The sequence below is a fragment of the Schistosoma haematobium genome, chromosome 4 (genome assembly GCF_000699445.3).
Source record: "Schistosoma haematobium chromosome 4, whole genome shotgun sequence".
NCBI classification, from domain to species: Eukaryota; Metazoa; Platyhelminthes; class Trematoda; order Strigeidida; family Schistosomatidae; genus Schistosoma; species Schistosoma haematobium.
Genome location: NC_067199.1, coordinates 44,008,624 through 44,031,715, shown reverse-complemented (window position 1 = coordinate 44,031,715; position 23,092 = coordinate 44,008,624). Strand labels below are relative to the sequence as shown.

The following is a 23,092-nucleotide window of genomic DNA, read 5'->3' as shown; positions in this document are numbered from 1 at the left end:
CTAGACCATCGTTGAATGTCAACTCAATGGTCTAGAGTTTAAGTGTTTGTGAGTTAAACCGATAGGTCCTGGTTTCGAATCTCGTGAGGCGGGATCGTGGATGTGCACTGCTGACGAGTCCCGCAGTAGGACGAAACGGTCATCCAATGCTTTCAAATTTTCCATGGTGGTCTAGCTTTAATTGTCTCATGAATTTAACTATTAAATTAAGAAATTGATGTTGTTTATTGTATCCAGTGTTTTGTTTAGAGTTTGTTATCACCGCTGTTATTCATAAATACAAATAGCTTTTTATCAACTTATTCAAACTAGCGTTAGATATTGTTAGTTGAACTAGTGACCGAATTATTATTAAGGCCAATGAAGTTGTTACTGAATGAATTTTTGAGGTATAAATATAATCTTGGTTAGCATAAAACGTTCTGTACATACTACAGACTTCTCTTTACTCATAGGGTAATTAAAAGAAGTTTTGCAGTAAGTGAATGACCCTTGAACAAACACGAGAAGCTTTTCATCAAATTGAACATATAGAGAGGAAAATTTTATAGAGAAATATGTTTACCTTACTTTGATGAACGTGATAACCGTAATGATAATAGTGGAATGGACTTATATTTTATGTAAACATTCCAAAAAGTAATGTCTCAGCAATCGCTAACTATCTATTTATCAATATAGAGTTGTGGAGATTATTAATTTTTTGATTGAGATCATAAACTGACTGATGTTAGACTACCATTGAAAACTTGGAAGAAACGGCCATCCAGTGCTTCAAGGTATTCAATGATGGTCTCACATCAACCAGTTCATGATGTCAATCAAAAACTATGTATTTATCGGTTCTGTTGACATGATTAATACATATAAATTTGATTTAACTGGATTTTCATCTTCTTCGGTTAGGTGAGGAAGAGTGACTGGTTAGATTTATAATTTATGGATGACCTTTAAGTGACGCTAAACCCTAAATCTTGATAACATCGTTAGCGCTTACTTTATGTAAAAGTCTACATTGTCCAGAATGATAATAAAAGCTTAGCAATGAACCTAACAACTCCGCCTGTAGCTCTTCTAGAGTTACTGCCGGTCCCAAGCCCGGGTAAAGGAGGAGGGTTGGGCATGGGGTTAGCGTCCCCATCCCGTAGAAAACTAACTCGCTAAAAAAACGCTTACCAGAAAAAATAATTCAAACCATTTTAACTCTGCCCTGAGAGTTAGAAGGTCTTCATTTAGAAGAATTATGACGCTTCATGGTGAAAGCCGAATTCCTTCGGAAGCCACGAGGCCGATGCCCCTTCTAACAACCAGAGCAAAAATTTTTATAGGTACATGGAACGTTAGAACAATGTGGGAAACCGGGAAGACCAGCCAAATAGCAACGGAAATGAGGAGATACAACTTGGCAGTACTGGGAATCAGCGAAACCCACTGGACCCAAGCTGGACAGAAAAGGCTAGCTACGGGAGAGATGCTGCTATACTCCGGTCACGAAGAGGAAAATGCTCCACACACTCAGGGAGTTGCTCTAATGCTGTCCAAAGTAGCACGAAATGCACTTGTAGGATGGGAATCCCACGGATCCAGAATCATCAAAGCATCATTCAAAACAAAGAAGGAGGGGATCTTAATGAATATTATCCAATGTTATGCACCCACCAATGATAGCAACGACGACATTAAAGATCAATTCTACGAGCGGCTGCAGTCAATCATAGAGAAATGCTCAAGAAAGGACCTCACCATTCTGATGGGAGATCTAAATGCCAAGGTCGGAATAGACAACACTGGATATGAAGATATTATGGGACGACATGGACTGGGAGAGAGGAACGAAAATGGAGAAAGATTTGCAAATTTGTGTGCATTCAACAAATTAGTCATAGGAGGCACAATATTTCCACACAAACGTATACACAAGGCTACATGGATCTCACCGGACCACACTACAGAGAACCAAATAGACCATATTTGCATCAAAAAAATTCCGAAGGACAATGGAAGATGTGAGAACCAGGAGAGGAGCTGACGTAGCTTCAGATCACCACCTAGTTGTAGCCAATTTAAAACTGAAGCTAAAAAAGAACTGGACAAGTGGACAAACAGCAATACAAAGGTTCAATACAGCCTTCCTTCGAGATACTGACAAACTCAATGAATTCAAGATAGCTCTCAACAACAGATTCCAAGCCTTTCAAGATCTACTGAAGGAAGAAGAAACCACCATGGAGGACAACTGGAAAGGCATCAAAGAAACATTGACTTCAACGTATCAAGAGGTTCTGGGCCTAAAGAAACACCATCATAAGGAATGGATCTCTATAGAAACACTGGACAAGATCAAAGAAAGGAAGAACAAGAAGACAGCAATTAACAACAGCCGAACACGAGCAGAGAAAGTCCAAGCACAAGCTGAATACATAGAAGCAAACAAGCAAGTGAAGAGGAGCATTAGAGCCGACAGGAAGAAATACGTGGAAGAATTAGCAACGACGGCAGAAAAAGCTGCTAGAGAAGGAAATATGAAACAGCTCTACGATACAACGAAGAAACTATCAGGGAAATACAGTAAACCAGAGAGGCCGGTCAAAGACAAAGAAGGCAAGCCAATCACTGAAATTCAACAACAGCGAAACAGATGGGTAGAATACTTCGAGGAACTCCTGAATAGGCCGGCTCCAATGAATCCACCGAACATCGAAGCAGCACACACAGATCTTCCTATAGATGTCAACCCACCAACGACGGAAGAAATTAGAATAGCCGTCAGACAAATCAAGAACGGGAAAGCAGCAGGACCCGACAACATACCAGCTGAAGCACTGAAATCAGACGTCGAAGTAACCACAAGCATGCTTTACCCTCTATTCAAAAAGATTTGGGAGGAGGAACAAGTGCCAATGGACTGGAAAGAAGGACACCTCATCAAGATTCCAAAGAAAGGAGATCTGAGCAAATGTGAAAACTACAGAGGCATTACACTACTGTCAATACCAGGGAAAGTCTTCAACAGAGTGTTGCTGAACCGGATGAAGGATGCAGTAGATGCCCAACTTCGAGATCAACAAGCTGGATTCCGAAATGATCGGTCGTGCACAGACCAAATTGCAACACTACGGATCATCGTCGAACAATCAGTTGAGTGGAACTCGTCACTATACATCAACTTCATTGATTATGAAAAGGCATTCGACAGTGTAGATAGGAGGACATTATGGAAACTTCTTCGACACTACGGAGTTCCTGAGAAGATTGTCAATATTATCCGGAACTCATACGACGGACTACAGTGCAAAGTAGTGCATGGAGGACAGCTGACAGATGCATTCCAAGTAAGGACCGGAGTCAGACAAGGCTGTTTACTCTCTCCATTCCTCTTTCTTCTGGTGGTCGACTGGATTATGAAGACCTCGACATCTGAAGGAAAACACGGAATACAATGGACAGCTCAGAACCAATTAGACGATCTGGACTTCGCAGATGACCTAGCCCTCCTATCACGTACACGTGAATAGATTCAGATAAAGACAGCCAATGTAGCAGCAGTCTCTGCATCAGTAGGCCTCAGCATACACAAAGGGAAAACCAAGGTCCTCAAATTCAAAGCGGAGAACAGCAATCCAATCACCCTTGATGGCGAAACTCTGGAAGATGTAGAATCCTTCACATATCTGGGAAGCATCGTCGATAGACATGGAGGTTCAGATGCAGACGTAAAGGCGAGGATTGGCAAAGCAAGGGCCGCATTCCTACAATTGAAGAACATATGGAACTCAAAACAACTTTCAACCAATATCAAAGTGAGAATATTCAATACGAACGTCAAGGCAATTCTACTGTATGGAGCTGAAACTTGGAGAACTACAACAACCACAATCAAGAAAGTACAAGTATTTATAAATAGCTGTCTACGCAAGATACTCAACATCCATTGGCCGGATACCATCAGCAATAGCCTTGTGTGGGAGAGGACAAACCAACTTCCAGCTGAAGAGGAAATTAGGAAAAGACGATGGAAATGGATAGGACATACATTACGCAAATCGTCAAACTGCATCACGAGGCAAGCTCTAACTTGGAATCCTGAAGGGAAGCGGAAAAGAGGAAGGCCAAAGAACACATTACGTCGGATAACAGAAGCAGATATGAAAAGGATGAATTACAACTGGAAGGAGCTGGAAAGGATTGCCCAGGACAGGGTTGGATGGAGAATGCTGGTGAGTGGCCTATGCTCCTTCACGAGGAGTAACAGTTGTAAGTAAGTAAGTAATGAACCTAACAATACTAAAATCATCCATCCAAGCTATAAAAAGAAAATTTCCATCCATGATTTAAAACTCATGATATTTATATCATGAACTCAGTAAAAGTATCATTGTTGAAGTCTAGATAACCTTAATGCCAACATATATCATATCTAATTTATATTAGTTTCAAAAGGGGTTTTGTGGATATTATGGTAATTTTTAATAGTTGAGATCATGAGTTAATTGAAGCTAAATCATCATGGAAAACCTGAAAGCACTGGACGGCCGTTTCGTCCCATTGTGGGGCTCCTCAGCAGTGTACATCCACGGTCCCACCTTACGAGACTCGAACCCAGGACCTATCAGTCTCGCGCGCGAGCACCTAATCACTAGACCACTGATCTGGCCGACATCCAACGGTGTTAATGTCTAACTTCAACTAATTTCTATTAACTGAATCAACTGAATGATCAGTGAAATGAAAATCAAATAAACAGAACAATGATAGTATGTTGTGTGCTACTGATGTCGACAGATATAAGTAGTATGTATCATCAAACAAAGTGAAATACCTGGTGGCAGATGGTTAAGAAGATCTAAGGAAAGAGAAAGAGAACAGAGAATGTTTGATGTGGAATCGAAGAAACAATCAAGTCTAAGTCAAATGATTGACATTTTTCAAATGAAGTATTTACTGTAGAGTTCTCAGATTTTACTAAGAGATACTGTAATTTTGTATTCAAATACATTCGATTGACCCACACTTGTGTTCACGTTCACCACAATAGTATCAATTAAAGTAAAAAAAAATGTAGTCAGTTAATTTAACTAAGAATGAATAGGGATGGTGATACGCGTCAGATAAATCACCCAGTTTTTTTATACAAACATAAGCTAACTTCAGAAGTCGATGTAATGTGAAAACAGTACTTATCAAGCAACGATTTACTTCATTAAAATAAAACTCTTCAACCTGAAAGCATTTATTCAATATTTTCCCGATTTTATCTTGTAACTTATCAATCATTTGCATATCTATTGCATATACTCAGAATCTGAATATACATCAATCAATCATGGGTGAGACTATAATTTATGAACGATATTGGATCGACGCTAGACTGACCTCGAGACTGTCCACCTAGTAACTAGGACCAAATGAGGGTTAAAAAGTAGTGTGAGGGAGTAGGATTATGATTTACTGTTGATGATTAACGTTAGGAATTAAATTGAGGACTTTCATCACGAACTGACATCAGTTATAATGCCAAAACTCTATTTAGTCAAATGAATGAGCGAATTTCACGCCAAATATCCGAGATTTGTTATCTTATACCTGATTAATTCATCCATTATAGAATGTTTTGGTAAAATATATATTAAATACCTAATTTGCACGTCTTCCATCAGTTGTCTCTTACAAAATTCTTCATCCCTCCATTCCTATTTTTATTGCATTTACGATCTGTTTACATTTCTGTTCTCTTCAATTCGATCTTCTCAACCTTCTGTTACCAGACATTTCACTTCTGATTAGGTGTTACATACTACTTATATCTGTTGACATAAATAGCATACACAACAATAATAATAGTTATCAGAAGGGGTTTGTGGAGATTTTAGAAATTTCACTGGTTGAAATCATGAGTCAATTCAAGCTGGACCACCATGGAAAGCCTTGAAGCACTGGATGGCCGTTTCGTCCCATTGTGGGACTCCTTAGCAGTGTGCATCCACGACCGCGCACCCTGCGAGATTCGAACCCAGGACCTATCAGTCTCGCGCCGGGCGCTTAACCAACTAGACCATTGAGCCGGCATCCAATGGTGCTAATGTCTAATTTCAACCAATCCACGAAGTTGCGCCACCGTGAGATATCAACTCATTGAAGTCAATGGTTTACAGTTGTGCAACTACGTGGATTGGTTGAAGTTAGACATTAACACCGTTAGATGTCTTCCGGCTCAGTGATCTAGTGGTTAAGCGCTCGAGCGCGAGACTGATAGGTCCTGTGTTTGAATCTCGCGAGGAGCGGGATCGTGGATGCTCACTGCTGAGGAGTCCCATACTAGGACGAAACGGCTGTCCAGTGCTTCCAGGTTTTCCATGGTAGTCTAGCTTCAGTTGACTCATGATATCAATAAGAATAGTTACTAATCAATAAATCAGATAGAACTAATTCCAATCTTGCTATTATTGCACAATTATCTATCGTTTTCAGTGAGTATATTACCCTAGACTTCTATACGGTTGATCATAACTAATCTGTCCTTACATAATAGATGGATTGAATCCAATAGCTAATTTCTAGTCTAGTTCACATGTAATAAAATCGACATAAGTAGTTTCGTCACTATAAGTAAATATAAGTATATATGTATATATCGAACTTGATAAATGTCGAAAAGTATGTCTTTCATAAATTGATTATAATGGATTCATTATAATAGCTAGTTAACATACATAGAATGAAAACATACCTTCATTATCTTAGTGTATGTTGTTGTTTTTTGTTTGTTCATCTTTTTTTTCTTTAAAATACCCCATAGATTTTTCTGAAGGTAGAACCTTTCATTATGAGAAAACCAACTAGATATTTTATTAGAATTATATACATACATGGCTATATATAAACTATGCTATGAATACACCTAAATATGTCAGTTAAAAGTTGCCTTGATGAGTAAGTAGGTTATAAATTTGTTTAATAGTTTATAAAATTTATCAAAATCTATATAAAAGTTATATTATAATTGAAATAAGAAGAAAGGAATATGATTGTTAGATCATACTGTGTTGTGGGTTACTTATATCCATATAAGTAGTATATAACAATGGTCAGGTATAGAATGTATTTCAGTAGGAGATCGAAAAGGAAAGGACGGGAATGGAATGCAGTTGGTATGAAAATGCAGGAACAATGAAATTTTAGACAATGGACTGATATGTACAATCGAACAGTCAAATTTGAGACGATGGATTGATATTTCATAAATTGATTATTTACTGTATGGTTCTCAGATTTTATTGAGATGCTACAGATGTAATAAATATGGTCTTTTTGTGAGAGATTGTATGGAGAGTGAAGGTTTGGGTCCGCATTGCTATAAATGCCAGGGTTATGGCCATATAGCAAGTCGATGCAATGTGGAGGCGTGAATGAAGTTCACGTGTGATGATGCTCAAAGTCATAGTGCCCCGGTACACTTTCGTCCTGCACTCACAACAAGGCGAATGCATTAAAGTGATATATATATATATATATATATATATATTCATCGACTCAGTTTGCTATGTTCGGTTCGTCGTCGGTAGGCTCATCACTTTAGTGACCTGATATCTGATTCCAATTTGATTGTTTCTCATTGCTATTGAAATATACATATCGTCAAACCTCGTATATAATCATCGACTTAACTAGCATTGGTGAAGAACGGAATTAAATAAGTTAAGTATGAGAATGAATTTTGAATACATATATTCCATTCAATCGTTGATCTAGACAAACGAGCACAGAAATGATGCGCGATGGAGAAGGCATGTAAGCCAGATCAATTTAACCAAGCGTGAATCGATATTTATAGTCGAACAGAAATAAGTTACAAACATGAGATGAATAGGATAATAAGTGCACACACATACGTGGTCATATAAAAACAGTCAAGGACGACAAGTGAATAATTGACAATGTCGAAATGTGACTCAAAAAGAATGAATAAATCGATCTATCCGAAGGCTAGAATAAGTTATGTCGGTTTAACAAAGCATTCGACACTACAGTATTATACTCCGAAACCGTTCAGAATCAAAAAAGATTGTAGCTTATAGTAAATTAACTAGGATACTAAGATGGTGGTTAGAGTTAGTTGACAGGAAACTCTAGACCTAAGATTCGTGCTACTTGGCACTCGACATCAAAGTGTACTTTTAATTTGAAGGGAACTGATGTTCCCTGACAGATTCGACCTCTTGTCACTTAGCTTCACAGTCAGAGACGTTACCACTGGGCTCTTCAGGTCGCGACTGACCTCCTATAGGACTGAGATGTATTTGAAATTGATTGATCACTGGATGGTGATCAATGTCATGTATGTCAGGTCCTTCTTAATGCAGATCAAATCCTATCGACTTTCATTTAAATCACTTAGAATTGATAAAATATTATACCATCTCAACCAAAATGACAAAGTATGAAATGTAAATCATACGAAAGGTTTACACTGTTCAAAACGGAATTTCATCTCAAACATTATTTCATTAGAATTTTTTTCATTTTAGCAAATGAGCTAACAAATCATATAATTTCAACAGTTGAGATCATGAGTCACTCGAAGCTAGACCACCATGGAAAACCTGGAAGCACTGGACGACCGTTCCATCCTGTTGTAGGACTCCTCGGCAGTGCGTATCCACGACCCCGCATCGCGGGATCCGAACCCAGGACCTATCAGTCTCGCGCCAGGAGCCTAACCAACTAGACCACTGAGCCGGCCGGCACCCAATGGTGTTAATGTCTAACTTCAACTAATTCACGAAATTCAGCGACACATCCACCATTGTCGTCAGTGAGTTACTATCTCGCAAGTGACCCGGTTGAACTCCACTGGTCACTGCTTCTCACTAGAACTCTAGGATATACCTCTTGAAGCCAGTCACTAGTGAGCATATGTTGACTAGTATCAGAGTGGTTTTGTGGATATTATAGTGATTTCAACAGTTGAGATCATGAGTCACTTGAAGCTAGACCACCATGGAAAACCTGGAAGCACTGGACGGCCGTTTCGTCCTATTGTGGGACTCCTCAGCGGTACGCATCATGTAATTATCGAAAGATTCAATAATAAACACATTTATGTAGTACAAACTGTTTGAAAAAGGTCATGAATCAGTTACAAGAATTGCAAAATTCATTCATTCATGCGAAGCTAAAGATCACACTTTTTCCCACTACAGCTGATATTCATCCATGATTAAAACCTTAACCTTAATCGTCTAATCCATAACCTTAACTAAGAATAAAAAATAGACTCTGAAAGATGTGTCTGGGTCGTCTTAAAGGTTCAAAAATACGGATAATCTATATAAATTAAGACAAGTTCAGGTGTAGTTGTTGTATTCCGATTCATAGTTAACTGTAGAAGATATTATCACATTATTTTTCTCAAACTATCCATTTATCGAAGCCATTTTCTGATTGACTAAGAACTGGTTGGGAGTTCATCACAGTTGTTTTAATCTCGTCCCCATTTACCTGTCATTCAACCCGTTAACTTACCATAAACGTGAATTCTTAAATTTATTATATACGCCTATAAACTTACTTTTTTGTCTAAATATCAGTGGTACTGTCTTTTTATTAAACAAGAAAACCATGACTAGTTCGTGATGTACAACCACTATCTGGTAAAATGAAAAAACCATACGTTCAATCCTTTATTTACAAAATGTTCATTAATTGTTGTAAACTTCATCGTTCCTTCATTTCCAGACCCATTACTCTCTGTTCCAATTTTCTTCTATTAGGTCTTTTTATCTTCTGTTGCCAGGTTTTCCACTTTCAATTGATGTTACATACTACTTATATCTGTCGATATAAGTAGCATACATTACATAGTGACTGGTATTCTGTTCGCCTATTCTTTAGTGCTGATTAAATTCTGTCGATAAAGTTGTAATTTGGTAACAAGTTTAACTGACTACATTTTTCTGTAAGGTGCTTGTACATAGTTGACACCAAAACTCTGGATCTAGGTTACATACAATTTAGTACTCATTTGTATAGTAAATTTTGTAACTTGAATTAAAGATTACATTGAAGAGGACTTGTCAAACTTCAATGATCATAAACTATGTCATTTAATTGTATATTGTTGTTTTCAGTCTCACTACTCCTTTAATTTGTCTTTATTTCCTACATGCAGACACATAATAAATTCAGCTAAATGTATATTTTGTGTGCACTGATGAATAGTGGCTAGCAATAGAATCCAGGACGAGCGTTCCGTTCTATTTGGGACTCGTCAGCTGGATGTACCTGCATCTCAGAGTTCATGTTCACTCTGGGACTCGAACCCAGTACCATTCGCGTCAAACGCCATCACGTTATCCACTCAGCTACTGAGACGAAACTCACGTCCTGGATTCCACTGCTAGCCACCATCCATCATTGCTTACAAAAAGCTTGTGAATTAAGGCAATATCAAAGCAGACGCACAGTATGCACATATGCCAATAACAAACTGATCAATTCTAGTCTTAAACCTCAATGGGAAGATACCAGCTAAACAATGCAAAGTGAATTTGAATGTATATTTAATATCATTTTATGTGTCCTACATCATATCGAATTTCTTTCCTAATTGAATGCGTTAAGTTTCGTCAATTATTTGTTTCCATACATTTATTGTAGTCTCGATTATACTTAGCTAACGGATAAAATGCTTTGAAGTAGAATAACAGTTGTTTTATCTTGATAAGATATTATGATTGATACTGTTATAGTTTGGATGCATGAGAACTAGTAAAGACTTCAGTTCTTTATTATTTGTTGAGTTTAGTATTTTCTGTTAGGTAATATTTAGGATTAATATATTTTGATAGTAGGAATCAACTACATAGGTGCCTTGACATTGCTTTTGGTAGTGAATTGAGTAAAGTTTAGGATAGATATTTTGTCCTTTAGATCTGCTTATATTCCACTGTCGATATTTCTGTCGAGATTGGAGCTGAAAAACCTATCACTTTAAAATGGAAGCGAGTTATTCACTAAGCTATTGAGTCATAATAGCTGCCAACTTATCCAACATATACGATATGCTTAATTATATTTTGCATTTCATTTATCAGGTCAGTGTGGAAGGCCCAGGACGGAGTGGGTTGGAGAATGCTGGTCGGCGTCCTATGCTCCATTAGGAGTAACAGGCGTAAGTTATCAGGTCAACATAGATGACCTGTAACGATTATCTCACTGAAGAAATGGATAATTATGATACTCTCATAGTTTAAGATGAATTTAAATACCTGATGCTTTAAATTTGATAATGCTGTTGTGTGAAAAAACCTAAAAAGATTATTTTTATCCTTTTGCCTGTTTCGTTTTACGTTTGGTTTAATGATAGATGTAATAACAGGTATCATGGTGATATATTACCTTTTATTGATTGAGTGGTGTGATTTGTCAAATTTTCAAATACATTTTACATAGATACGGATGAATCAATAAAGCTTACAAACCTTATTTTATTTTAATCAAGGATAGGGGGTATTCAATGATTGGTTGAAAGATATTGATTATTCTTAGAAACTATATTCATTGATTAATTACTGCTTAAATTCAATATTTCCTTAATAACATTAATTCAAGATAAAAGTATAATATACTGACGATCATGGGAGACCTATCAGCTAATCAGGATACGCGGCTTAGTTACAAAAGAATTACCAGCATAAAGTAATATTATAACAATGAAATGATGGTTTTGATCTTAATCATTATTGCTCATAGTAAAAGAAAAAGGTTGAGTTTTTCAGATTAGGAGTCGTGTTAGTGTTGTAAGTTAGGATTGTCATCAACCAACACTAACAAAAATACAGAAAAGTCAGATGTAGATATTGAGTTAAGATGGAGTTATGAGGTGAACTTACAAACTGAAGTTAAGATTTTTGTCACGAGCTGATATCATTTATGATGTTATTCTTTTTCAATCTTCTGTTTACAAACATTTAAAACTTCGGATCAGAATTAAAAGTAAGGATTAGAGTGGGATAACACTTTCTAACTTCTGATCAGGTACTTAGCCACACATTATACCTTATGAGTAGGTATGTTTGTAATTTAGCCTAAGCACCATCCTAAAATCACATTTTGGTTGCATAATAGATGTTTTTGTCGATTTCAAGCATTTTAAGAATCAAATATTGCTATGCTTCGTTAATAATAACGTGCAAATTATTTATCAATGTAAAGTTTTTCCTACCATACATATGGATAAATAAGAAGCGGAAGTCCCGATTAAAGAATCTTTTATATATGCAATAAAGAAGATTAAAATTAGGTCCAGTAAACAAACTCAGTCCAGGGCGAGTTTTGATTAATAACCCAGCTACCATCCAACAAGATGTTAGGTTGCAGCTACAACTTTCGCGCCAAACAATCACCTCAAAAACCGTTAGAATCACCGAGCACAAAATGCACGAAGTGTCATCATAATTCCAAATGGTTACCTCAAAACTGTCAGTATATTATACTAACATCTATTTAAAAGTAAAGCAAAGTTTCAACTTATTCTGAAAAACAATTTTCTTCTTATTTAGTAAATATACTTCCAGCTCTGATCTGAATAATAATCGTGTTTCGGTTAGTAATCGACATTAAAGTTCTAATGAGAAGTTAGAATCTGTAGATATAGACCAGGTTAGAAGTGAAATATATGTAGTGGCATTGGGCCCTAACCACACAATCCTCAAAGCCGAATACGAAACATTTGGGAAAATAGATATTCAACATTAACACGGAGAAAACTCAACGAACAAGAAGGCGGGAAGAATAAATTCAATTATTTTGTGGAGATAAGTCTAACAAGCTTATTTTGCAAATAGTTTTTAATATTATTTGTATTTATTTTGTCAATTTCTCACCGCATATACATTTATCATTAAATGATTGTACCTGTTGTTTTAGAAAATGACCTTGAACATTTTTTCCGTTGTAATTCTAACATAGCGTGACACACTTTCGGTTGTTCGCAAATACACTACTATGCACATACCCATTGTTCTATTCACGCTCGTTACCAAGTCAATTGCGTTCTAAACTGGATATTATCCACATTTTAGACTGCTGTGCCATTTCCATTATATCCTACGTCAAAGAAACTTATTGGCGTCATATTTACCTCTGTGGAATTATTACTCATTTATAATTGTGGATTTTTGGGACCAGAACTCAATAGAATACGCAATGACTAGCTGATTTAAGTAACGTCCCTGAACTTTTAATTTGTGTTGTTAATTTATAAATTATTATTGTTACATTAACTTTTGGACGTAATAACTTTATCGCTAATTTTTGGTTATTATACTTTTTTGTCCACCACAATTTGAATTGATTAATCGGCTGGCACGGCTCGGCCTTGCAGGCGTGGTCCTTGTTGAATGTTACCTCATATCTTGTATTCATATTAAATATATTGTTCTATCTCTAGCCTAAGTTTGTTCTCCATCATATATTGGTGACTGTTACGATGCGATGAGTTGGTGTAGACAATGATGTGATTTACACGTAAGATCTTACATATTAGGCAGTTATATCATGACAAATCACAAGATTGATCTAAATTCAGCTTTTGTAGTGTTGTATAAAAGTGTACAAGGGCGTGTACTAAGGTTTATTGAAGCCTTAGCCATACGAAAATTCAAACCCCCTTTGTGTGTTCAAAAACAGCATGTTCTTACCTTAAACCTACCCTGGTAATATTGACTTATTATCCAGAGTGATTAGGTTTCGAACCGTGTTCACATTATTATTATTATTATTACTCTTATCATTATCACTATCTCCTCTTACCCCGTTTCCTGTCTAGTTGACCTTTTATTTTTATATATAAATGCTCTTAACAAGTTTATGTGAGACTTAAGGATTACCAAGGTAAACTCAAGGTTACGCCAAATTGTTTTTGTACACATAAGGAGGGGGGTTTAAATTTACGAATAGCCAAGGCTTCTAATAGTGCCGACATCCCTTCGAATTAAAAGTATGTCTAAAAAGGTCAATTGGCCATTACTTTCTGATTCATATGTCATCACGATATCATCTTGAACACCATTGAGTTTATTCAATAATCGGTAAACATCAAAACCCTTATATTAGACGGTCAGTGTATAGAAAACCAACCTGGACGGGACAATACTTAAATTTCCATAGCTTTTGTCCATTGCAATACAAGTAAGTCCTGGTTAAGTGTATCTTTAAGAGGACTCAAAGGATTTGTACTTCTGACACGTTGGGAAAAGATGAAAAGATAATGACTGACACATTAATAGCAAATGGTTATCCACGAAAATTTATTAATAGGTGCAAAAGTCAGTTAATGCTAAGACCTCTTGTTTTTTTAGTTCCAAAGAAAAAAAGTTCATATCAATTTACCACATAGAGGCGAATCCAACAGCATAGTTTTAAGACAGAGATTGAAAGCAACCATCGAGAATACCTATTATGCTGCTCATTTGGTTGTGATTGAAAAGTCTAAGGCCATGATTCCTAATAGACCCAAGCAATGCACTAATGATTAAGTCACATCCCATTGTATTTACCAATTTACATGTTTGTGTGAACACACATACATGGAGGAGTAACCGAACGTTGCAGTCAAGGGTCAATGAACATATGCCTAGATGGCTTCAAAATCAATGTTTGTCAAATGATCCGATCAATGTGGGAGGTAGAAAACCAAGTTCATCGATAGCGAAACATATAATTGAAACGGGGCACAAAATTGACATTAATACAGCTTTTAGAACGTTGTATAGAAATTGTCAAGGATGGATTCTTGAGTTCATTGAAGCCTTGGCTATTCGTAAATTTAAACCCCCCTTATGTGTACAAAAACAATTTGTCATAACCTTGAATTTACCTTGATAATCCTCAAGTCATTCTATGGTCTAGAATAACGCGACAATTTCTCATTCTTTCTCTCCCCATTTATTACTTTTTTACTTGAACTTTCATTTAATTGACCTTTATTAATTTTCATATAAAAACGCATTGACAAGTATATGTGTGACCAGATTGTTCGAAATGTATAGAGCAAATACATCACATTTTCATCAGATCAACTCCATCTTCTCATTGTTCTATCGAAATAATAAGATTGTTGTGTGAATATAATATGTAATAAGGAGGGTGTTATCAAGGTAATTACGATAAACGAATTGGGAATGATGGATGTGAAGATTAAGATAGAGATAATCAAAAATAATGATAATAAGGGAAAAAATTATATAAATAAAAATAAAGGAAGGGGGTAAGAGGTTAATAATATTCAGTCTAGGTATTCGGTGATCCAGTCGTAGGCCAAGATAAACAAGGAGGCTGGATATATTTTTTATGGATACATAAATTTGGTCTTCTGGAGTTGATCCAGATGGCTTCGGCTATGCAAAGCAGTCGTAATCTAGCTCCTTGAGGTAGATATTTTGGAACATGATACAAAACAGAGAAAGTTTCCTCTATTTTGATATGATGTTCACTATCTACCAAGTGAGAAAGAATGGTGCTGTTAATCGATTGGGTAACTCCTTTTCCCAACCATGCTGGTACATGTTCACAAACACGCAAGGATAAAGCCCTCTGAGTACGGCCTACGTAACTAGCTCCACAGGAGCAGTTGAATTGATGTCCGATTTATTACGCCAATGAAGTGAACTGTCGTGACTTTATGGCCCGGCTAGTTATCACGCAATCTCTTCGCCAATCAAAATACGACTTATTCGCGCTTATACTGTACTAAACCAATGGCGTGCGACCGGTCTGATCAGCCTAGCGTCCTACTGGTCCGTTGCTTACCTAACCCGTCCAGCTGAGTCCAGAATGCCAATAACAGCCTACACTATGAGAATCATTTATTTCAAATATACTGGGTTTATATATCAAACAAACAGACTGCGATGCACCATAAAACAGGAAATAATATTCGTACAAAATATCGCCAAAAAAGGCTGTGAACGTGGGAAACAGTAATTAATAAACTGAGTATAGATCGTATAATAATAATCTATAGGTTAGAACGAAGCTTATAATAAGGGGTATATATATATATATATATATAATCTAGCTACTAAGTAGTTATACAATAAGAATATATAGATAATATTAGTTCATTAATAGGTCTCCGAAGATACCCGTAATTTGATCTTCACTAGGATATAACATGACCGGTATTTCAAGTTCTACTATATCATACTTTGGCATTCATTAGTCCTTTTGAGTTCCATATGACCTAGCAATGTTAACCAACTTAAATGTAAATGTGGTGTTTGTATGAACTAATTATTCTTTTGTACTTGATGATTTTCTTATTTCAAATTCCAAACACAATGCTTTCGATCGTGCTCACTTAGTTCTATTTGGCCTTAAGTACTTTATTTCTGGGATTCCCACTTCCTATAATAATTCAAATAATTCTGTAGTGACTCACATTTATCACGAGAACACGACTGGTTTAATAAAAGCAATTATTATTATAACCAACTGTACCAGTGCTTGTTTTAATGTGCTTTTGTTTGACTGTGCTAATGACAGCTTTATTTGGCTTCCATTCCTCTACTTACACTTTGATTGTAACTTCGCGCGAATTCGGTTACGTTCTGTAACCAAGCTTGTATTCTGGCACGATCTCGGTATCCTTTCGATGCCACGAGATCGCCAGCGAATACATCTCGATTTGGTCCATTAACTATCTTCTGATATTTGGCTTCTCGGGGATTTTATGGATTTATTTGGTTACGTCCAACCTTCGCCTTCTGATCTATTCTGGCACGTGTTTCTTGGTAGCGGTGTTCATAGTCAATTTCGACTCGTCGCCACGCTACACTTCTAACCTTAATAGTAAAAATCCAATTTTTTCTCAGCAATTCTGTTCAAATCTTGTCTCATGTTCATGAGATGTAATTTACTGGTGTTATACGCAGTGTTTTAAGGCCTTAGTAACTGTAGTGTCTGTTGTATCTAATGTCTTTGTCCCATCCATTTAATGGAGGAATGTTACATAATCGCTATGTAATATTCATATTTTCATTTTTACAGCTTCTGATATTATCAGTGAAAGGCTGCTATTGTAGCGAACAAGAACACCAGTGGGGACAATCAAATGTATTTGACACAAAATTACAGGACTTGTTGATAAAGTCTAACAAACAAATATTAAATACGTAATTTGCAAAATGTTCATCAATTATCTCATAATGACTCAGACTTCATTGTTCTTGCGTTTTCATACAAATTGCATTCTGTTCCCATTCTTTACTGTTCGATTATCTTGTTTCTCTGCCGCCAGACATTCTGTTGTCCACGAGGGACGTCATATACTACTCATGTCGATATAAGTAGCACACACCACACCATGATCATGGTGTAGAGCCAGTGAAATGCCACTGAGCCCTAGCCAGATCATCTGGGTCACTGGATATCGAACAGATCATCGATCTTTGTCAAAGTCTAGCACAACCAACGCGCAGTTAATCGTACGCAATGGACTGGCATATGCGGTGGTGATCACACTTTCACATGTACCTACTTTAAACAATATATTCCTGTAATAAAGTTCTTTGTGTTGTACGCTCCTCAAATCATTCATAGTACCTTGATACGGCCAAGGGGTAATCCACTTTAGGTGCTGACCTCAAGGTGTGACTTCAACGTTAGCTGTTGACCACATTATTCCTGTCTAACTCGAGCAGGTCCCCAATCACTCGACAGAGATCATCAATGATGATGATCTACAATGGCATTGCAGATCAGCTAAAAATACAAAGTGAAAAACGAGAACACTATAAAAGTTATGAATTGAAACAACATTTTTAATGAAACATACACTCTAATATGCAGTAATGACCGACTCAGTGAAAGGGAAAATATATAGACTTAAGGCAAATTTCTACTGCAACATAGGTAAGTGATGTATGCATTCCGGTTAATCACAGTGAGAGTTTTAAAATCACAAAATTTCTTTTCCTTCATTGTATCTAATTTTTAATGAATTACTAGCTGATGAAAATTTCAAAAACGTCTAAATTATGTGCTGGGTGTAAGTAATAGAAAATTTGTAATGCGAAGTGTTCTTACGTTTGTTGTGATCTATTATAATGTCGACAACACAAGTTTATGTGATGATTAGAAGTATTTGAATTATTATAGGAAATGGGAATCCCAGAAATAAAGTACTTAAGGCAAATAGAACTAAGTGAGCACGATCGAAAGCATTGTATTTGGAATTTCAAATCAGACAGTCATCAAGTACAAAAGAATCATTAGCTTATACAAACAGCACAACCATCACAGCCTAACTTGAAATCTAAGTTTCTGTAGTCAATTGTGTGTCTTCCACTTAAGTTCATTGTATGCCTGTCAGATTGGGCATTGCATACCAACTCTATGATCTGGAATATACTTATTAGTAACACAATATAATCTCAGTTCAGCGTACTTCAAACCAAAGTTCATATTTGAATGTTGTTTACTTTTTACTCCATTCGGGACTATCACTAATTATTGATATCATTACGAAGTTCTGACCGGCATCTCTGCAAACATGGATCTTAATAATCTTGGGAAGTTACCAAGTGACAGATCACTGTGAGAAACGGATATTTTGTTCAAGAAACAACTTAGTAGTCGGGCCATTGTTCTCCTCTTAGTGCCCATCAATGCTAGTGTTAAAGAGCCCTACATCAACCAAAGTTTTCATTCCTTTGTACGTCCATTCTTTTGATAACATCCTTATCAAAGATCTAAACTTACAGCGTTCTCAGGCCGTGAAAAGTTTGAAAACATTTGTCTGTACACTTAGGCATATTTAAAGACCTTATCATCTTGAAGCGTAGATTGATTTTACATGATTTTAAAGTCAAGTCACTTAAGAGACCGAAGAAACGAAACAACGATTGTGAAGGATGTAATACTTTCTTAGAATAGACTTAAAAGATACATTTTTACGAGTTTCGTGAGATGAAGTTTCGAGTGAGCTAACTACTACCGATTCACTGTTCTGATGGTTTAGGTACGACTTCTTAATTGTTGGACTGATGTTCTTACCTGATACAGTTCAGAATGTTATAAATCAGACTGTTAAAGGTTCTAGTGGTACTGAATCTTATCACGATTAAATCGTAGTTCACATTGTAGAACTGTTATGTGGTCTTTGAAGTTACTTGAACTCCTTAGTGGTATAAATATTTCTGTAAGGTCATAGCAACAGCTAAATTGTCGTAGACCATCATCAAAAGTCATCCACGAGGCCGAACATCTGCCAAACTAGAAGATTTACATTGACCGCTGGATGTTTGATGAAAAGTAGTAAATATCAGCGCACATCTATGCGGTGGAATCATAAAGATTGTATGGATCTGCCCTTCAGGAGTAGTCATCGCAAATCCTCCCTCTTTATATTCAATTCTTTTTCTACCACCATACGGAATATGTTTTTTTACAAGTACTCACTAACGATTACACTGGCTACCACGGCAGAACTAATCAGAAGACTTCGACGCAATATTAAATGGACTAAGTACTCAAATCATGGCAAGTACACAATAATAGATTAGATTTGTTAGTTTAGTTGCACAAATAAGTGCACTAGTACCGATATTATACATAAGTTCCACAAATGCCTAGTTCAACCTAATTGTATCAACTGTCTAAACTATATTATAGAGGCAGAAAGTTTAAACGTGGCGTGAGTGGTCTAGTCCCACTTATTCAAGCACTAAGAATTCCCCAGAATTTAGTAAATTGGTTGATAGTCTTTGATGTTACTTCAGATGAAACATATATGTTTAAATTCTGATTTTCTCAGAGTTAGCATGGAAACAATGACACAAGGACATCAAGAAAACTTTGAAGTTCCTAGACCATGAAGTTTGACCAGCTGAACACTACATCCTCAATATAGTAGCATCACCACTGTGGATAGGTGCACTCCTGAAACAGAATGGGAGAGCTGTAACTACTACTACAGAGCTACTATTATTCCCAACAGTTTCTTGGACATTATGTGTCTTCTTTGTCTTACGTTCCAGTTGTGCTTTAATGTTTGAACACTTTCTCTCAAGGTTTTCTATACCTTCGTTTGGGAAGCGCGTTGTCCAAATTACGAAAGATCACAGCAATGTCCAACAAGCGTCCTTCATTAGTCCCTCAGAAAGGACCTAGTTCTTTTAAAAAACCAAGGTAGTTTTTGTGCAGTGATTTTGTGCAACGTTTAAGCCTACCAATTGTAGATATCGTGGTAGTTTCGAGATAAGAATATCTCAGCATTAGCATCGAGAGTACACGTGCGTGTAACCAAACTCATATGTGATGGACCTAACATCAATAAAAATTAAGGGTTATTTAGTGATTAGTACCAGTCTTGTTGAAAGTAAGGTCTGCACGTCCATTGGAAAACCATTGTGTGACTTTGGAAAAATGCATATGCATTTTTCAAGATATCTTGAGTCCAAAAATTTTGGTTACTATTATTAATATTAACTAGGATTAGGGTTGGGAGTTAAAAGTTAGGGTTAGGATTTATAGTCGATTTTTTATCACGAACTGACAGTTATGATGTCGAAATGCTATTTAACCTAACCAGTGGGTGAACTAGTCCCCAAAGTCTAAAGCTCGTTTTCTTATCTGATTGGTTCGCCCACAAACTATTACCTCGCCTGTTTTTACCGTGCTAAATAATATGGCTTGATTTGGGTTCTCATCTCGTAACACGATTTGACCCTTTTTATCGTTAAGGCTCGTACGAGGCAGTCAGTAAAAGGGTGTTTCGTATTTCTTTGCAAAGCAGTTGAACCGACGCTTTTACAGTACTAGACCAAATCCCAAGTTTCTTCGACAGTGATTTTGGTTGGATGGTGTTCCATAAGTATTATGGTGATCAGTAGTGAAGGTGATGCACCAAATCCAGGTTTGGCAAGTAAATCAATACAGTTACTTAAGCTTACATCAGGTGAATCAATCTAACCTGACCAATGTGTCATCGTGTGATAAGTCACATATTTGTTGGTTAATAGGCTTGCTTAGGTTATGATTAATTATATCAGGATGGATTATACAGACTTATATCAGTTTGACAGTAAGATTCAGTTCGCATTAACTGAAATGTTCATTTCTCTTCAACCAGAGGTAACCACGATGATACTCCAGAACCCTCAAAGTTCGAGCAGGAACTAATGTTGTTGGATGACATCGAGACTGAAGATATAGCTTTGGTGGACGAAAGTTCTGCTTTGTCTCATCTAGACTTTCTAACGAATTCGCATTGGCCAAGACGTAGGTTGGAGAAGTTGGATCCAAATAAGGACAGTATTATTTTCCAGCAGTTTGATGTGTCACATTATAAAGTTAGTTTTAAAAAAAAACATTTTATTGTACTCCAAACATACCTTTATCGAGTCTAAGAGTTGAAATTATTGTACGTACGAAGTTATACGTTGTTACTGACTGACTGACTGAAGTAGTTTGATTTATTAGGCGATTGTAATTTTTACTTTGTACGTTCATACCACCAGTCAATTAACACATCACTCGTCAAATCACCAAATTACTTGAACAGAAGACAATTTCCATGCTGTTTGTATTGTTTTTCATATCATTTAAGCTTGATAGATTATTTCTTTATTGCCGTCATCAATTGGTGTTTTGAAATGCTCTCACATGGCCACGCGTATACAGCCTCTGCCAGGGAAGTCCTACTCATTGCCTTCTCGTGGCGGGGGTGTTGTTTACGAAAATGAGAGGACGAAAAGCGAATGTCCGGCGCTTTAACCTATGGTGCACATGGGCTCCAGTATCCTGCGGGAACAAATGGCGTATGAACCAATCGTTGGTCACCGGCTACCATGGGACTGCATCTCCTTACGATGCTCCACTGCCTTGTGGGTTAGACCTTTAGGTCAAAGGCTCGGGGAGTGGCCCCCTAAGAAAACCACCTGCTTCGGTTTGGGCACCCGGGCAGTATCACAGCCCACACACAAATTGATGAACTCTTTATGCCTATGGAAATTACCTTTCTCGCTTTGAAAAACAAACAATTGGTTCAGATTATTATCATTACAATTATTGTCATTATTAATACTATTATTATTATTATTACTACTATCGTTGTAATTATTATTATTATTATTATTATTATTATTACTATTATTATTATTTTCCACATTATTCACCCTCTTTTATACTTATACAGCGGCTCGTCTTTGGTGGAAATTCGACTGTATCTAAACGTTCTCGAGTCACTGTCCGGTTGAAAATTGTATGTTACCACCGAATACGAGGACTGAAGCAGTTTTTCTGAAACCACGTGCACCATTCAAACTGGCTGCCTTCAACGTTCGCACATTTATGCAGGTCGGACAACAGATAGGGCTGGCTATGTCTTTGGAAAGTCTTAATATTGATGTTTGTTGTCTATCCGAGACCCGTATTCAAGACTCTGGCGAAGTACTACAAATTCGATCTCCATCTGTCGCTTCGAAAAGCTTGTTTTACGTGCGCTTATCCGGGGACCCTGTGGCATCTTCATCTGGTCTTGCTGGCGTTGGTGTCGCACTAAGCGCTAGAGCTGAGGCAGCACTAGTCGATTGGATCCCCATTAACAGTCGGTTATGTGCTGTTAGATTAGAAAGTTCCATCAAAGTGAGAAGAAATCGGAGTGAGAAACGATGTCTTTTCGTCATCTCCGCCTACGCTCCGAGATTGCAGCCCGGATGCAATCAAGGATGAGTTTTACCACCAGTTATCAGTTCTTCTCCAGAAAGTGCGTTCGACAGATATTGTAGTACTAGCCGGAGACTTGAATGCCCAGGTCGGGCGTCTAGGCACAGAAGAGAGTCGTTTAGGTGGCCGATGGGGACTCGTTGGTCGCAGGTCAGATAACGGGGACCGTCTACTGCAACTGTGCACAGACCACAACCTGTTTCTGGCTAGCACTAACTTTCGGCACAGTCATCGCCGATGTGCCACCTGGCGTCCTCCCTCTGCATCTCAAGCCTGGACTCAGATTGATCACATCGCGATCAGCTACCGCTGGCGTGGTTGTGTACAAGACTGCCGCTCCTTTTGGAGTACCTATCTGGACTCT

At 37.2% G+C, this 23,092-nt stretch overlaps 2 protein-coding genes across 3 annotated transcripts in view; both read left to right on the top strand.

Annotated features, from left to right (window-relative positions):
- Nucleotides 1–11,620: 11,620 nt before the first annotated feature.
- Nucleotides 11,621–15,029, top strand: MS3_00008165 (uncharacterized protein). The gene is made up of 3 exons (XM_051216518.1): nt 11,621–12,603; nt 12,641–13,223; nt 14,361–15,029. The coding sequence occupies exon 3, from the start codon at nt 14,530–14,532 to the stop codon at nt 14,881–14,883; it is 354 nt and encodes a 117-aa protein (XP_051067113.1). The 5' UTR covers nt 11,621–12,603; nt 12,641–13,223; nt 14,361–14,529; the 3' UTR covers nt 14,884–15,029.
- Nucleotides 15,030–20,045: 5,016 nt separating this feature from the next.
- Nucleotides 20,046–23,092, top strand: part of POLD1_1 (DNA polymerase delta catalytic subunit) — a gene marked incomplete at its 3' end in the record, with an annotated part of 40,669 nt that continues 37,622 nt past the window's right edge. The window contains exons 1-2 of one of the 2 annotated variants that reach the window (XM_051216517.1): nt 20,046–21,085; nt 21,134–21,353. Coding sequence is in view for 1 of the 2 variants with exons in the window: in XM_012938482.2 (XP_012793936.1) it covers nt 20,129–20,190; nt 21,134–21,353 (282 nt within the window). The remainder of the gene's footprint in view (nt 21,086–21,133; nt 21,354–23,092) is intronic. The other variant, XM_012938482.2, reaches the window with a different exon arrangement.